This window comes from Myxine glutinosa, chromosome 8 (genome assembly GCF_964187855.1).
Source record: "Myxine glutinosa chromosome 8, kmMyxGlut1.1, whole genome shotgun sequence".
Taxonomy (NCBI): domain Eukaryota; kingdom Metazoa; phylum Chordata; class Myxini; order Myxiniformes; family Myxinidae; genus Myxine; species Myxine glutinosa.
Window position 1 is genome coordinate 163,703,449 of NC_136268.1, and position 19,156 is coordinate 163,722,604.

At 43.2% G+C, this 19,156-nt stretch overlaps 1 protein-coding gene across 1 annotated transcript in view; it reads left to right on the forward strand.

Annotated features, from left to right (window-relative positions):
- Positions 1-19,156, forward strand: part of LOC137433231 (glutamate receptor ionotropic, delta-1) — an 889,585-nt gene that overhangs the window by 517,958 nt on the left and 352,471 nt on the right. The window contains exon 7 of the mRNA XM_078784012.1: positions 18,207-18,368. Coding sequence (XP_078640138.1) covers positions 18,207-18,368 — 162 coding nt within the window. The remainder of the gene's footprint in view (positions 1-18,206; positions 18,369-19,156) is intronic.

The following is a 19,156-nucleotide window of genomic DNA, read 5'->3' on the forward strand; positions in this document are numbered from 1 at the left end:
CGGTGCCTGTACCACATGACCTATGACGTCATGATTATCATTACAATATTCGAAAGGAGGAGGCGCTCCTATGGTGAAAATTTCGTGTCCATCAGACCAACAGTTGCTGAGATTTAAAAAAGAATGATCGGATAAGTGTTGTACTTGTCGGAGTATGACGTCATAACGAAGGTACCGATGACATCATTATTAACATATCTTATTCCCCATGGGGAGTAGTTGACAATGAGCCAGGTCTCAATTTTTTCCATGGAGTGGTTCCAGAGATATAGAGGTGCGAAGTTTTTCCAATATTCCGCCTGTACCACGTGACCTATGACGTCATAATAATCATTAGAATATTCGAATGGAGGAGCCGCTCCTATGGTGAAAATTTCATGTCAATCGGACAAACGGTTGCGGAGAAAATGAATTTTTAAAATGCAGACACGTACGGCACACGTATGCACATGAATGCTTAACCTCGATTTTCGCTTCGCGAGCGTAGGGTAAAAAGGAGGGTATAATTTTAAAGGGGGTGGGTTAGGGATGGAAATCTCATTACTTTTATGTATGTCCATTGAGTGTAAATTACCTCTAAACAGAATACCTTGTCTTGGTTCAGCAAAAATATATAAATTCCGGCAAAACAGAAAATGGTGGTTCATCATGGGTTTAGTGTGTATCATATCTTCACAGCAGTTAAATAACATTGTTTAATCTCTAACTCAGATGGAAAACGTACATCGTCTTATTTAAAGGAATAGTTATGGGGGAAAGTTCTAAGGATAGAGGAGAATAACCTTAAAAACAATGGTGTGGTTTAAACTTCAACAATTTCCCTCTTCCCAAAAACAGTAAATTAAAAACAATTTCAGCACAGCAAGACATCCCCCAGCAATGTGGAATTTGAACACAACTCGTGTGCTTTTGCTGCCGGATAAAATGGCGACGTTCAGCATTGTCGTTTTGAAGGTGCCAAATCCACCACGAGCAATATGGCGCTCGTCACGTGCTCCGCAAGGCATTGTGCTCTCGTAAGGTCACGCTGTTTCACTGCTAAGAAGCGCATGCAATATTTGACAACGTCGCTTGTAATACTTCCTACACAGCATGCATTGTGCATTATTAATGTCACCTCCACATAATGCACACAATATCGTCCTTGTCACCTTTTTCAGGTGCTTTTCCATCCCGTCACTCTAATGCGCATTCCAACATCCTGATTCATTTCACCGAATCTTCATTCCTTCTTTCGTTGATATATTCCAAGGACTGCCCTGTTTCTGGCAGTTGCTCATCTCGTCTGTACCTTACTGTTTGAATCGAGTCATTCAGCAAGTAAGCTCCACTGTGTCTCTCGGCATTACCAACCTCAAATTGATCCCCTGGCAGAATGGAGCACTCACTGTACATCTCATTTCATGCTCATCAAACAATGATGCACAACCCAAAGTGTGTATCTGCACAGCAGCAGAAGAAGATTTAGGAATCCAACATAAAGTATGCTGATATGTTTACCAAAGCCAGAAACTAGAGAACGGCACTTGGTAGAGTGCGTACATCCCGGGCTAAGCAGTTTACCTTTTCTATCCCATTGATGAGCCGAATCTGGATCCGCACCTCAACAAAAATCTAGTCTGCCTGTTCTTGTCACTTAACCAACTCATCCACCAAGTGTTGTCATCATCTGTCCACAATTTTTGAAATATTATGCGATATATTGTTGTTGACCCTATCTCTCAAAGGTGAAGAATCACTTAAATAATTCTTACATCCAGATCCGGAGCCTGGTGTTGGCTTAGCGGTTATGGTGCCGGCTTGGGATCTGAGGATCCTGGGTTCGTTGGCTTAGCGGTTATGGTGCCAGCTTGGGATCTGAGGATCCTGGGTTTGTTGGCTTAGCGGTTATGGTGCCGGCTTGGGATCTGAGAATCCTGGGTTTGTTGGCTTAGTGGTTATGGTGCCGGCTTGGGATCTGAGGATCCTAGGTTTGTTGGCTTAGCGGTTATGGTGCCAGCTTGGGATCTGAGGATCCTGGGTTTGTTGGCTTAGCGGTTATGGTGCCGGCTTGGGATCTGAGAATCCTGGGTTTGTTGGCTTAGTGGTTATGGTGCCGGCTTGGGATCTGAGGATCCTGGGTTTGTTGGCTTAGCGGTTATGGTGCCGGCTTGGGATCCTAGGATCCTGGGTTCGTTGGCTTAGCGGTTATGGTGCCGGCTTGGGATCCTAGGATCCTAGGTTTGTTGGCTTAGCGGTTAGGGTGCCGGCTTGGGATCCTAGGATCCTGGGTTCGTTGACTTAGTGGTTAGGGTGCGAGCTTGGGGTCCTAGGATCCTGGGTTCGTTGGCTTAGCGGTTATGGTGCCGGCTTGGGATCTGAGGGTCCTGGGTTTGTTGGCTTAGCGGTTAGCGTGCCGGCTTGGGATCCTAGGATCCTGGGTTTGTTGGCTTAGCGGTTAGGGTGCCGGCTTGGGATCCTAGGATCCTGGGTTCATTGGCTTAGTGGTTAGGGTGCGAGCTTGGGATCCTAGGTTCGTTGGCTTCGCGGTTATGGTGCTGGCTTGGGATCCCAGGATCTTGTGTTTCTTGGCTGAGCAGTTAGGGTGCCGGCTTGGGATCCTAGGATCCTGGGTTCGTTGGCTTAGTGGTTAGGGTGCGAGCTTGGGATACTAGGATACTGGGTTTGTTGGCTTAGTGGTTCGGGTGCCGGCTTGGGATCCTAGGATCCTGGGTTCGTTGGCTTAGCAGTTAGGGTGCCGGCCTGGGATCCTACGATCCTGGGTTCGAATCCCGGTCGATCGCTGAATTAACGCCAGGGGGGTTGACTCAGCCTGTCGTCCTTACCAGGTTGGCAAATTGAGTACCAGCTCACTGGTAATTCCATGTGTGTCGCAAGAGGCGACCAACATGGTTGGCGGCAGGAAGGGCATCCGGCCATAAAACTTTGCTTCAAAAAGGGTATCACATTGCCCAAAAAAGGCCAACCCCTGCTCTGTGGGGAAAAATAGCCTCTAGAGGTGGTTTCATCCCGATTTGGATGTGGATCTTCCCCAAAATATAAGCATTTCATTTGTGTGTCACATACCCAACCTCTCCCACAAATTTTGTCCAAATCCTTTGCCAATGTTTTGAGATATCCTGTTCACAGAAAGACAGACAAAGAGATAGATAGACAGACAGGCAGATACAGGGGTGAAAACATAACCTCCATCCACCTTCATTGGCAGAGTTAAAAACCCTTAACTGCCATTGTCCTAAATATGATTGAAAATGCTTATTGAGCTAAAAAGACAAAAAAAAAAAACACATTTCTACACGAGTTGCTTGACACAGATACATATGAATCTTTTTTCATCCTTCAATCTTAATGTATGCAAAGCAATTATGTTGATAGCCATTGCACTTTGACATCACGATGAATCTTTCATTTATGAGAAAATCAGGGGAAAAAATATTCCTTGCAAGCAAATTGTCAAGAACCTTGTGGTAAGTAACCCCACCATTCCTCCCCTATTAATCTCTTGAAACATTTTCATTTTACAATCTGCTGAGGTGTTTCTTTTATAAATGGTACTGCAGCTCCATAAACCAGTGAATAAATACATGTAAAAAGTAGCTCCGAGCGGGCTGACGGTCATCTTTTAAGGTTGTAGTTCAGACTTCTGGTGATTTGGGGGAGCTCCCCACTCACCCCTCCTTGCTTGGTAAATAATTGCCGAGTAGGTGTCTGAAGTTTCATGGGGTAACCACCCCCCCCCCCCGCCCCTCCCCACCACCCCCTTCTCACTCCCGGAAGCCCCCATGACCCGAAATCGGAAATCGAAGCATGAGCGATTGTGCAGGCCATCGAGTAAAGCAGGGATTTATAGAGTTTCAGAGCAATCATCTTGGAAATAAGGGACAAGTATTGACCCAGAGTTTCAGGGGGTAACCCCCCCCCCCTCCCCGAGAGCCCCCATGATCTGATTTCAAAAAATCTGAAAACAAAAATATAATATTGTGTGATCTTGAGGAATATTGAGTTGAAGGGCTGTTTTGGGTTTCAGAGCAATCGGTTGATAGAAAAGGGACGGGACCTTTGACCTTTCGACCCCATAATCTAATACGTTTATCTTTACATCATTATAATACTTGTACCAAGTTTGACTTGGTTTCTTTCAGCCGTTGTTAAGTTGTCACAGTAACAAAAACCTATTAGACTCTGACCGTTGACCCCTTCATGCTGAAATCGAATCAGTTAATCTTTTGGAAGGGTCGGGGAATGGGAGGGAGAAAGAGAGAAGGGTGGAGAGAGAGAGAAAGAAAGAGAGACAGAGAAGGGTGGGGGAGAGATGTGGGGTGAGGGAAAGAGAGGGTTGGAGAGAAAGATAAAGAGAGAGAGGGGGGGGGGGGAGAGTGAAGGGACACACACACACACATAGACACACACACACACAGACAGACACACACATACACACACACATATACACACACACACACAGACACACACATACGTACACACACATACAAACACACACATACAAACACACACACACACACACACACACACACACACACACTGTTACGTGTTCCTCCCCGACGCCCTGGTCACGATATACCTCCGAGCCTCGAGAGGAGCCACGGCAGAAAAATATATTATTCTGTGTCAGAAATCAATAGTGAAACCACACCAATGATTATTATCAACAAACAAATATTGTATTAAAAATCACACAAGAATAACGGTACAACAAATAGCAATCAAAAGTACACTCATTACATCTTATGATGGTACCATCAACTAGCATAGGATAACTCACAGTGTTCCCAGTGAGTGGAAAAACCTTCCCCAATGTCTCTATATTCCCGTCCTCAAGACGAAGTTGACTCCCGTGCGGATGGCAAGGGCAGTCGCACCGCCGAAGCAGCTCTCAGGCGTAGGCGGTCGAAAAAAAGTCACGTGGTCCAAAACCAAAAGGCAAACTCGCGGCGGAAAGGGAAATCCCAAAGGTGCCCTCCAGATGTGAACGGCCCCGGATCAGTTGGCGAACCGCCACTTAAACATCAAACTCAGCATGGCGCACACACATCCCCGACAGATGACAGGATGGTGAAAAACTGACGCGTAGCCAAGACCGTTTGATGAGCAAAGCGCGAGTGTCAAAATGGCCGACGGCTCTTACTGGAGTCGACACGACCCGGCGATGATTCATCGGAATCGCAACGTCCAAACCTGACCACGCAGGTTTTTCAATCCCCCAGCGATAACACCTATCGCGGGAACTCCTTTCAAGGAAACTCAAAGGTCACTCGCGACTTTCGTTTGACAACACTCGCTACGGAGCTAGAAGCTACTTGCTTCTTGTCCGACTTCACTTGCCACGCCCTCCTTCTTCCTCTTCTTCGTCTTCCGGTTCCCGATCTGGTTTCTGGATTCATTTAAAGTTAACCCTTTTACATTTTGATCATACTAATGGCCATTTCACTCAAACAATGATAATAATAATACATAGATTCAGAAGTGTTTCAAGTGGATGAAAACCACAACACCGGAAGTGACGAATCCGTAAAAATACACACACACACACACACACAGACACACACACGCTATGGTGGCATCTATGAGACATAGTAGCTCGCTGATCCATCTCCTGAAATCCACCCACGTGTGGAAATAGCAGACAACCTACACACACACACAACTTACATGCACGCACACAACCGTCGGAACACACTACTGATACAATTCCACCTGGACTAAGGTATTGCCTACCCCCTATAATCATAACAATACCTTCACTTCTGGCATGCGGAGTTTCCCACTGTTCATCGGAGCCGTGTGTGTGTGTGTGTGTGTGTGTGTTTGCGTGTGTGTGTGCGTGTGTTTGTGTGTGTGTGTGTGTGTGTGTGTGTGTGTGTGTGTGTGTGTGTGTGCGCGTGCCGCCACTCGCTTGTATTAACAGGAAATGTTAGGAACTTGACACATCACATCCATGGATATACAGTAGGGTGGTCCAAAAATGCAAAAAAATCACTTTTTTATCTGGATTTTGATGCTCTATTGGATTATTGTTAGAAATGGTCTAAATCATTCACCCAAAAATATTTTGAATCTGAGTCATCTATAAACTCATACACACTCAACATATAAATTTGTCATTTTGTTCAATTTTAATGAAAATCGTCCATGTTGAGAGGCTTACAAAGACTTTAGAAATATTTTTTTCCTAAATAATGTCATTGATGGTACATACCCCTGTGAAGTCCTCATGGTCGAAACATGAGTCAGACATGTATGAACATGTTTCAAACATGTTTCAAGCATTGTCAAACATGTTTCGACCATGATGATTTCACACTCACAGGCGCAAGCGCATGCAAAATGTCATGAACCACAAAATGGCTTAGTACAATAGTGCATGTACTTTTTCCACCTAGGTTGCTATTGGATTGTTCTTATTTAGCCAAATTTGGTGGAAAACGCCATATTTCAATTGAAGTGTGTATGAGTTTCTAGATGGAATTGAGCGAAAATATTTGGTGGGTGAATGTTTTAGACCATTTCTAACAATAATCCAGTAGAGCATCAAAATCGGAGAGATCGATGTTTTTTGGACCACCCTAATATACAGTCACGTGAAAAAGTAAGTACACCCCATGTAAAGTTTTGACTTTTTCAACATATTCTTTCTTGTTTCTTGTTTCTTGTTTCTTGTTCTTGTTCTACATCTACTTTCTGGACAGCAAAGGCTTCCTCCTGGCACACCTCCCATGTAGATCAAATTTGTGCAGCCTCTTTCTAATGGTAGACTCGTGCACTTTGACATCAACAGTGGCAAGAGCTACCTGTAGGTCCCATGATGACATTCTGTGGTTCTTAGAGACTTCTTTCAGCATCTTGCGGTCTGCTCTCGGGCTGAACTTGCTGGGGCGGCCTGGCCTGAACAAGTCGGCAGTTGTTTGGAATCTTCTCCACTTGTAGATGATCTTCCAGACAGTCGAATGATTGATTTCAAATTGTTTGGATATCTTTTTAAATCCCTTCGCAGACTCGTAGGCATCTATGACCTTCTTTCTGAAGGCCTCAGAGAGCTCTTTTGATCTAGGCATGGTGACGCCGCACACTTCAACAACAAAGAGCAAACCAAACGAAATGTCTGAGGTTTAAATAAGACAGGTTCCTCCAAGATCCTCTCTAACGATGTTCTAATCATTTGCACCTGAGCTGGTGCACCTGATTCTAATTTTAGGTATTTGAAGTAGTGATAAATGTAGGGGTGTACTTACTTTTTCCACATGAGAAATTTGCATTTATGTTTATTTAAATTATACAATGGACTACAAAATGTAAATGTTTCATGATATTTGTTGTATTATATCACCTTTATCTATCAATATTGTTGAAATGAAGATCAAATAGCTGTATGTTGAAATGTGTTGAAAAAGTCAAAACTTTACATGGGGTGTACGTACTTTTTCACGTGACTGTATCTCGTATTTCCTACATTTCCTCAAGTCGATTTTCATTGAGGATACAATAATTATGGTTAAATAACCATTTTTTAATTCCCACTCTTTCGTTTAAATTCTGAAACGTATGTTAAAAAGACTATTTGAATCACACATTTCTCCCTATTAATGGCGGGTTAAAAGTGCCTGTGCTAGCAGAAGCGAGTCACTGAAAACACACACAGCACATGTGCAAAAGGCCTCACAAGCTTTCATATGTCATTTTGAAAGTCCCGTATTCAGCCATCTTGTCTTGGTTAGATTCTCAGACCAACTATAACCCCTCAACAACACAACAACAACAACATGCATTTTAAGGCCATGTTCCCTGCTAGAGCGGGGGTTAGCCTTGCGGTCCCCATGACAATCTTCTCCATTTTGCCCTATTTTCTGCATCTCTCCTTGTTAACCCCCTTGCCCGCATTTCTTCTTCCACCATCTTTAGCCAAGTCTTTCTCGGTCTTCCCCGTCCTCTACTTCCTTCTACATTAACTTCCATCACTCTTCTCAACCAGTCACTTTCATCCTTCCTCAATACATGACCAAACCATCTCAACCTGTTCCTCTTCACAGCATTAATCACAGGCAATATTCCCATCATCTTTCGCAATTCATCATTTGTCTTCCTCTCTCTCAACGATACTCCGCACATCCATCGAACCATTCGCATTTCCACCCTTTCCAGCCTTCGTTGCTGCTCGACGTTCATTACCCATGTCTCGCTCCCATAAATCATAACACTTCTCACACATGCAGCATACACCTTTCCCTTCAGCTTCAGCGACACTCTCCTCCTCATCAGCACGCCACTCAGTTCCCGAAACTTCTTCCATGCACATCTCACTCGAGCAACCGTTGCCGAGTCTGATCCACCTTCTCCATTCAGCATGTCTCCGAGGTAGCAAAATGTTTTCACACCTTCCAGCTTCACGCCGTCTCCAAGATCCAACTCAACATTTCCTCCATCTGCAGCTCCCTCTGTGCACACCTTACATTTGAATGTAGCTGCCACACTGGTTAATGACCCTCTCAGACCACTACATTTTTGATGAACCCACTCAGCACACATTGTACATTGAATGGAGTTCACTCCGACACCCTTCCTGCACACAGCACACGGCCACTTCCCAGTTCTTTCCACCTCACCACATGCTTTACCACTTGCCATCACCTTTGTCTTTCCGATATTCACCTTCAGACCTTTTGTCTCCATACATTCCTTCCACTTGTTCATCTTTTCCTTCAGTCCATCCATACTTTCCGCAATCAACACCAGATCATCTGCATACAACAACTCCCACGGTAAACCCTCCTTTACGGTCTGAGCCAGCACCTCCATCACAGCTACAAATAGTAGTGGACTTAGTACCGACCCCTGATGCACTCCCACCTTCACCTCAAACTCACCACTGTTCCCGTCCTTCGTCCTTACAGCTGTGCGTGCTCTTTTGTACATTGCCATCACTACTCTGATCAACCATTCCTCCACTCCTAACTTCCTCAATGCCCATGTCAATACTTTGCGTGGAACCATATCGAATGCTTTCTCCAGATCAACAAACCCAAAAAACAACTTCTTCCTCTTATCCATGGACTTCTCCTGCAACTGCCTCACAATGAAAAGCACATCTGTCGTTCCTCTTCCTGGCATAAATCCAAACTGCATTTCGTCGATCTTCACTTTCTTCCTTATCCTCCTCTCCAACACCCTTTCCAATACCTTCATTCCATGCTCCAATAACTTTATCGCTCGGTACGAGCCACACTCCAGAGGGTCACCTTTCCCCTTGTATAGAGGGACGAGGGTACTCAGTTCCCAATCCACTGGAATGCGGCCTTCTTTCACCACCAGGTTACAGATCTCTGTCATTCTCTTCACACCCCAACTTCCTGCTGCCTTCAACATATCTCCCACAACTCCCGTCGGCCCTCCCGCTTTTCCACTCTTCATTGCTTTTATCGCTTCCTCAACTTCCTTCTCAGTTATCTTCTCTGCCGGTCCTAAAACTGGGTTACTCTCTATGTTGCCATCCCATTCATTCTCTGTATTCAACAGCATTTCCATATATCTTTTCCATCTTCCTTTAATTCCATCTGGGTCGACAACGATTTGTCCCACTTCATCCTACAAGCAACTCACCCCCATCACATCACACCTCTCTTTCGCTATCTGCTTTGCAATCCTGAATACTGCTTTCTGACCCTCTTCCGAATCCAAGCGTTCTCCGAACATTTTCCTACATGCCTCCTGCGCCTTTGCTACCTCTTTCTTTGCAGCCTTCCTGACTGCCTTATAACTTTCATGCTCTGCTGTTTCTGCTCCCGTACCCTTCGCCTTCTGCCACTCTTTGAACTTCTTCCTCTTCTCGTCAATCCTCTTTCCAACCTCAACATCCCACCACCATGTTTCCGAGTGCCTCGGTGGTCCTTTTGTCCATCCACATACCTCACCAACGGCTCCCAACAGACTAGCTTTCATTGACATCCAACCACTTTCAAGCTCAACCACATCATCCTCTACCCTACTCAGCCTCTCTTTTAATGCCTCCCTTACTGTCACCTCTTTCAACCTCCACACCTTCATTCTCGGTTGGTACTTCACCCGCCGAGCTCTCCTCGCACCTTTCACCCTTATGTCGCAGACAACCAAGTGGTGCTGTGAAACAGCCTCCTCCCCCGGGATCACCTTTGTGTCCCGGAGGTGCCCCCTATCTCGCCGACGCACCATCAGGTAGTCAACGGTTGTCGTCGACCCACCTGACGTGTATGTAACAAGCTTATTGTCCTCTTTCTGGAACTGAGTATTACAAATCAACAAATAAGCTCCATCAGCAAACTCCAAAATCCTTTCACCTTCTCCATTTCTCACACCATATCCGTAACCCCCATGAACTCCCTCAAAACCATCCATACTCCTTCCCACATGTCCATTCAGGTCTCCTCCCACCACAACAACTTCCTCATCTTTCACGTTTTCCATCAGCTTCTCTATCGCACACCAGAACTTGTCCTTCTCTTCATCGCTTCGACCAACCTGCGGAGCATATCCCGAGATGATGTTCACCAAGAGCTTTCCAATCATCATTTTCACCATCATCAACCTATCACTCACTCTCGTCACACTCACCACACTGTCTACAAACTCCTCAGAAAACAGGACACCAACACCATTCACGCCCTCCGGGCACCCTTGCCACACAAACTTGTATTTCTGTCCCTGCCTACCCTTCACCATTCTCACACCACTTCCCTTCCATCTCGTCTCTTGCACACAACATATGTCCACTCTTCTTCTGACCAATACTTCCACCACTTCTCCTGATCTCCCTGTCATTGTCCCCACATTCCATGTCCCAAACCTCAGAAACCGATCTCCACTTCGGGCTGCACCCTGCCCATATGTACTTGTGATTGTCATGGTTCTCTTTTTGAGGCAATGTTTTTATGGCCGGATGCCCTTCCTGACGCCAACCCTCTTAGTCGTCTCTTACGACACGCAGGGATACGGCGTACCTATTCTGACCAGGGTACACACTGGGAAACGTTTAAAACATGTAAATTCTGGGGGGGGGGGGGGGGGGGGGATGTCAGCATCACGGCTGCGGTTTAAACATATTCCAACAATATCCAAATAGAACGATGAAAAAACAATCCGGGAAAAGTCTCCAAGCGAGAACGTGGATTTGAGAAAGAAGGAGCAGAGGCGGAAGAAAACGAGATACAGGGGGCGGGGCACAAGCCGAGACGAGGAGGAGAGCGAACAAGCACGTGTCCGGGAGGAGAGAAAGAATCAATATATAATTATTTGTCTAGGGAGGTGAGGTGAGGGGGAGAAAACAAAATAAAAGAAACAAGCAATACAGCGAAGGAAATAACCCAAACCGACAAAACACCGACGGGGGGAGGGAAGCCCCAAGTCACCAGGCCGCGCACGAGGTACGACTCAGAAAACGATTAACTACACACAAGTTTGCACGAACCACAAACCAACACCAACTAGAAACACACAATAACACGTACACAGCAAAATAACCAGTGGAAATTTGACAAAGACAAGAATGGGAAAACACTCAAACTTCGATGCCGTGGAGAGCTCGAAGCACGCCTCACTCGCCCGAGGAACCGGAAGTCTCAAGCCATCTTGAGATGTTTTATAACCCCTCAGATCTATGTTTTATGGATAACTGACGTTAAGCTGGATGTCCACTCTGCAAGGATTATCTGGTTATCGTTGAAGATTCCACTGTCTCTTTTACATGAAGAGTAGACAAGTCATCCTTGACATCCTGTCCAAACTCCAGAGACTCCTGCCATAACCTGCATGGGCATTGCATCAGCTGCACAGCCGTGATTCCGAGTAATCATTCAAACCTGCAGGCAAGTGCTCAATCTGGGAGAAGAGCACTACCAGTTTGCTTACCTGGCTTGAAACATCAATCCAAGGTCGCAGAGAGGGAAGATGTCCTGGAGACAGTGTGCCTATTGCTGGGTTGCAGGAACCCACTGTAACTGCATTGATAACATTGATAACTATCAACTAATATGCCCAAGAAGTTCACTTTTGGTAAACTTACCTGTGTCAAGCTCTATATATCTGGAAGGCACCACGAAGGATTAGTGAATAAATGTTTGATAGGTGTTGTTAATGTGTAACCTGTGATGATGTGAATGGTTTGTTTTGTATGGTCTGCAGGGTGTTGAGATGTGTGTTTGACAGGCTGGAGGCCAAAGATGAGCTGTCATAGTTGATGACTGATCCTAATGTACTGTTTGTATGTTGGTGATGTTTCTTTGTGGTGTCCGAAGTCGGTGCCTGTGAGTGCCCTCAGTGTGCTCAGTCTGGATGTGCATGTTTTTGTTTTTTTTAATGTTTGTGATGTGATCTGAGAATGATATCACCGTGTTAAAATTGACACTGAGTATTTTTGTCTGGTGTGTGTGTGGAATAGGGATGGTGTTCAGTGTAATGTGTGGTGCAGCGTGATGTTCCTTGGTGTAATTTGTTAGAAGAGTGACTGATGATTTTGAGGGGGTGACTTTATGTGTGTTGATGGTGAGCCAGGTTTGTAGGGTGCTGAGGAAGGCTTGAAGTTGTGCTGTGGTGGTGTTTATGCTGTTATGAGTCGAGGTGATGGTTATAACGTCTGCATATGTGGCTATTTCTATGTTCTCAGTCGGTTGTGGAATGTCGTGCATGAACAGAATCAAGAATGTGGGGGAGAGGACTGAGCCTTGAGGGATTCCATTCGGAAAGTATAGTGTGCGTGATTGGCAATAAAATAAGTGCCAATAAAAATTACAAATGACTGTCTGCATGATAGGTATTTGGCAGCTGGCGTTTGGTGTTGATTTGCACGTTTGTGTTGAGTATTTTGTTTCTTGAGAATGGCTGAAGTGATATAATTCAAACTTGTATGTATAATGATGCAAAGACAGTACAGTACAGGTATGTATAATGATGCAACGATTAACTGATTCGATTTTGGGGTCAAGAGGTCAAAGATCAAAGTCTGTAATAGAGCGGTGTCTATAACTTAAGAACAGCTAAAGTGATCTAATTCAAACTTGGTACAGGTATTATAATAATGTAAAGGTTAACTGATTATAATTTGGGGTCCTGAGGTCAAAGGTCAGAGGTCATGTCAGATAAAAGTGTGATAACTTGTACACAGCTGAATGGATTTAAATTAAAACTTCGTACAGGTACGTATAATGATGTAAACATGAACAGATTAAATTTTGGGGTCAAAGATCATAGGTCATGTCAGGTAAAAAGGGTCAATGAATTAAACTAAATAATTTTTGAGGTCCACATTGGCCAAAAGGTCAACAAAGGCCAGATTTCTAAAATTTTCAATTTTCATCCGATTTACTTTAAATTTGAAGATGATTTGCATATTTGGTCACTGGATTCAATTACAAATTATTTTTGAAGTCAACTTTAGCTAAAAGGTCAACATAGGCCAAAGGTCAACAATTTAGGGTGAAATTTCCTAAATCCTCAATTTTCCACTGATTGACTTGAAATTTGAAGAGGATTTGCATAGATTGTCTTTGAATCCAACCACCAATTATTTTCCGGTCATATTTGTTTCAGGGATTTCGCAAGTAACTTGCTCTGCATGATGTCTTTCTTGTTGTTCTGTCCATTTGTCAATCGCCTCCAGGTCACAATTCCAAAACGATTATCATGAAACTTTACCAAGTTGTTTCGGTCGTCACAACTGAGAAGCCTATTGATTTTGAGGTCAAAGTTCATCCTGAGGTAAAAAAATTCTAAAATCATCATTTTTCATCTGATTGACTTGAAAGTTGAAGAGGATATGCATATTGGGTTCCTGAATTGTGAAGTCAACTCCAGGTCAAACTTCTAAAATCATCATTTTTCACTTGCAAAATCATCAATTTTTATCCGATTGACTTGGAAATTAAAAAGCAATTGCATAGTGCCTCACTGAATTGGGAAACCAAGTATTAAGGCCATGGGTCAAAGGTCTCCTCTATGTCAAACTTCTAAAATCATCAATTTTCATCTGAAAAATCATAATTACTCCCACCAGGGAGTAATGCATTCGATCGTGTCCGTGTGTGCGTGTGTGTGTTCGTGTGTTTGTGAACAAGATATCTGGAAAAGTTCTGAACGGATTTGGATGAAAGTTGGTGGGATGATTGCCCTTGGGATAAGGAAGAATTGATTCGTTTTTGGTGAAGCTCAGGATATTATTCCCGCTCCAGGAATTTTTTGAAGGATTTTTTTACCATTGGAAGATAGGGCTCATTTTTTTTTAACATTATCTTCTATATATTCTATATTTAACATTGTGATATGAAAATAGTTTTCATATTTGTTGTAAATGTAGTTTAAACTCGTGGTTATGCGTTAGAGCGGTGTATTTTGTTAGCAGCGTCGTCTTCAAGGTTCTTTTTTTCTTTCTAATAAAGACATATTCTATCATTTTAAAACCAGCAAAGTGTGTACCGTATTCGGTTTCCCCGTTTCATAAAATGTATCGTTTGATACGTATAATGCTTTAAAACTATTTTTTTATATTTTTACCTCAGAAGAGATATCAACATTTACCTCAGCGAATGTCAATCGCGGTGTCAGTATTTGATGAACTTATAACGACTTAGGTGAGTTATAAGTGTGACAAGCATGTGCACGGGATTCTTCCCAGAAGAATGAGTGGTCGCATCAGCTTGTACGACTTAAAATGCGCGAGTTTTGTTTTGACGTTTGGGCCAGTTTTACATGTTGTATCCCTAAGGAATGAAACGAACGTTTTTCAAGGCTTACAATTTTATTTGAAGTCACACATGCCTCAAAATACACTCACTTATATAGAATTGAACGCTGAATCCGAAAATGTAAGTGAAATTGCCTTGTTTTTTTTAAACATTATCTTCTATATATTCTATATATATATGTCTGTGCAGTGTCTGTCTTGTGTTGTCTTGTCTTGTGTTGTCACTGAACTACTCCCTCAAACTTTTGTGAAATCGTCCTATTCCAACTTGACCCACGGCGGGAGTATGCGCTCTACTGAGTGGCGTTCTACCTTTCCTTCTGAGTGACTTCAAATTTGAATAATAACTGCATATTGCATCATTTAAATGGGTATGCCATTACTTTTGAGGTAATAAGGTCAAAGGTCAACTCAAGGTCAACTTTCTAAAATCAATCTTCATCTGAAAAAGAATCAATTTTTATCCAATTGACTTGAGCTTTGATTAAGATCGGCAATGTTGATCTTAATTAAATGGACAATTTGATTTATCCATGGCAACTTTTTGTGGAAGGGGGTCGGGGTGGGTGGGGGTGGGTCGGGGTGGGTCGGGGTGGGTGGGTCTGGGTGGGTGGGGGTGGGTCGGGGTGGGTCGGGGTGGGTCGGGGTGGGTGGGTCGGGGTGGGTGGGGGTGGGTCGGGGTGGGTCGGGGTGGGTGGGGGTGGGTGGGGGTGGGTCGGGGTGGGTGGGGGTGGGTCGGGGTGGGTCGGGGTGGGTGGGTCGGGGTGGGTGGGGGTGGGTCGGGGTGGGTGGTTCGGGGTGGGTGGGGGTGGGTCGGGGTGGGTGGGGGTGATTTTCCAAGCCTCGGCTCGTTGTCTTTCTTGTTACCTTCGCAAAAGCGGAAGGTTATGTTTTGATCGCTGTGTATTTATTTGTATGTCTGTGTGTGTGTGTGTGTGTGTGTATGTTATTCGCATAACTCAAAAAGTATTCAACCGAATTGCATGAAATTTGGTGGGATGATTGGTTATTATACGGGACACATTTGATTAGATTTTGGGAGCAATCGGGTCAAAGGTCAAGGTCAAGGTCACGAAAAGGTCAAAATCGTATTTTTACCAAGTACAGAACAGTAGCTGCGGCGAAGGTATGCGCTCTACCGAGTGCCCGTTCTAGTTTGTCTGTTTGTTTGTTTGTGAACTGAAAATCTCACAAAGTTGTGGACGGTTTCTGACGAATCTTGGTGGACAGGTTGGCTGTGTGACGAGGATTAATCGATTCAATTTTGGGAAAGATGTGGTTCTGGATACGAGAATTTATTATTATTTTTAAGTGATTCTTGGAGATGGGCCAAAAACGTGACCATTTAGAGATGGGCCAAAAACGATATAAAGCGTGATATTTCAAAAAGTTGTTGATGAATTATGATAAAACTATGTGGATGAGTTGGCTAGGCGACAAGACAAGCCGATTACATTGGGTTCAGGTCCGAATCCAGTTCCGGCCTATCAGTGGAATGCAAAACTGAAACTGTTCAGCCTGGTCCAGCCTGCTCTCTTCCGATTGGCCTTTTATTACCCTCGACTGAGGAGAGGCTGTTGCATTTGAGTCCGTTTGTTACTTGCCGGAAAAGATTCCGGCAAGTATGTTGATCGGCTGGTTTGTCTGTCTGTTTCTCTGTGCGCAGTACTACGTCTACACCGTTGCACAGAGAATCGCCAAACTTTGCACACGTATATGTCTTGCCCTGGAATAGACTGTGCCCAATTTTTAACTCTCTCGGCCCAAGGCCTCCATGATGACGTCATAATTTGATAGTTCGACAAGTACAAAACTTCATCCGATCAAGATGCAATTTCTTGAGCATCATCAAGGAATAAATTAGTTTAGAAAACAAATAATGATGACATCATCGGTCACGTGGTTTGGCCGCCATATTTGTCCAAAATGGCCGATAAAAAAGTACATTCCGGCATGTCCTCGGTCTCTGACCTATTTTTCATTTGTCTGACTGTCTGTTTGTCCGCATAGAATAAATATGATTTTCTCTGCAACCGTTGGTCCGATTGACAGGAAATTTTCACCATAGGTACAACTCCACCTGTAGAAATCTCTAAAGATAATTATGACGTCATTGATCACGTGGTTCGGCCTTCATCTTGGAAAAACCGAAAAACTTTGCACATCTATATCTCCGAAAGCGCTGCATAGAAAAATTTGAGACATGGCTCATTGTAAAGAACTTTCCATGGGGAATAAAATATGTTGATGATGATGTCATAGGTGCCTCCATTACGACATCATAATTTGACAAGTACAAAACTTCATCCGATCAAGATGAAATTTCTTGAGCATAATCTAGGAATAAATTAGTGTGGAAAAATTAATAATGATGAGGTCATCGGTCACGTGGTTCGGCCGCCATATTTGTTTTAAAAAGCCTTAAAAACCACTGAAAGTACATCCTGGCGAGGGTTTGCAATCTCTGATTGCTCTTTCTTGTTTCACTTTGAGTTTTGATTGATGTTTGTACCGTGAGAATAAACGAGTGTCACCACTGCCATTTGGAGTAGCATTGTTTTTAATTGTCTTTGTTTTGAGTTCAATGTAGAGTAAATAAAATAAACACCGACACCTGATGTCCCTCTGTTGGTTGTTTTTTTTTTCTTAACTCTGTTACAGAATTTAGACTGATTTTGGGAAGGCGCAGGGCAGGTGACATACCTATGGAACGATCATGCAGCGGAACTATGGCATATAGAGGAATTATAAGCATTAAAAAATTGTTTTCCCCTTTTACACGTCATTGGAACCTGGGACACAAAATGATTTGTGGCTGATTTCCTCTTTGTGTTTGTTGTCGTGACACATGCCCCAGCAAATTGACTTACAGCTCCCACTGGTTGCAGATGTAAGAGCTGACTAATTGGCAAAAGAAGGAAATTCTCCGAAACATCCCCACAAAGAGCACACAATATTTGAAGCCTCATGGACTCTGACTCATTGAGATGTGCTGGGGCGTTACTAACTGTGGAGCCACTTCCCAGGCTTTGTGGTTGAATTAAATAAGTGGTGGAGAGGAAATGTAGAAGCAGGGAGGACCGAAATGAGTTCACATTTGGCCACAGCATCGCAGGATGTAGTTTTCTTTTATATTCTTACCCACAAATTGGCTTGTTTGGAAGACAGGCCATTGCTGGTAGTGTAAGATAGAGGAATAACAACAGGTAATATGGATAAGAAATCATCCCGTTCTGTTTCTGAATTAGTTTTGTTAAACACACACACACACACGTACACACACGTACACGCATACACACACACACACTTTAGATCATGGAGCAAGGCAAATTAAATAGAAACATTTTGATTTTAACACAAGTTTGAGTAGTAATGTTGGAATGAAATTGTTGTTGCTGACACTCTTCTTGTTGTTGTTGTGATTGAAAAGTTAACTTGTTAATACCTACACAAGGATTTTGGTCAGTGATGGCATAACACTTTCTGGCAGGTGTCCAGCCGCTACGTGTATGACAGTGTGCTACTGCTGGCAAATGCGTTCCACCGCAAGCTTGAAGATCGTAAATGGCACAGCATGGCCAGCCTGAACTGCCTGCGCAAGTCGTCCAAGCCATGGAACGGCGGGCGCTCCACACTCGACACCATTCGGAAGGTGGCAGCTCGGCTTCGGCTGGCGTGAAATACAGACACGGGGAGAGAGAGAGAGGAGTTAAATTGATGGTCATCATATGGTCACTTAGGGTTATAGCATGGCTATAACATGATCAGGAATGAGATGCTGGAAATCGTGGCCATTGAAGAGGCAGCAATGCATATGCTGGTGTTCTTTTTGCCAACTCAAATAATGTACATGAATGACATCAGGAAAAGTTTAATGTGCAGGAAAATCGCTTGAAAAAGACAGTATTTACAAGCACATTTGCAATATTTTCAAAAACAATTTGGAATATGTTTTCAAAAACAATTTGCAATATTTTCAAAAACAATTTGGAATGTTTTCAAAAACAATTTGGAATATGTTTTCAAAAACAATTTGGAATATGTTTTCAAAAACAATTTGGAATATGTTTTCAAAAACAATTTGGAATATGTTTTCAAAAACAATTTGGAATATGTTTTCAAAAACAATTTGGAATATGTTTTCAAAAACAATTTGGAATATGTTTTCAAAAACAATTTGGAATATGTTTTCAAAAACAATTTGGAATATGTTTTCAAAAACAATTTGGAATATGTTTTCAAAAACAATTTGGAATATGTTTTCAAAAACAATTTGGAATGTTTTCAAAAACAATTTGGAATATGTTTTCAAAAACAATTTGGAATATGTTTTCAAAAACAATTTGGAATATGTTTTCAAAAACAATGTGGAATATATTTTCAAAAACAGTGGAATATATTTTCAAAAACAGTGGAATATATTTTCTAAAACAGTGGAAT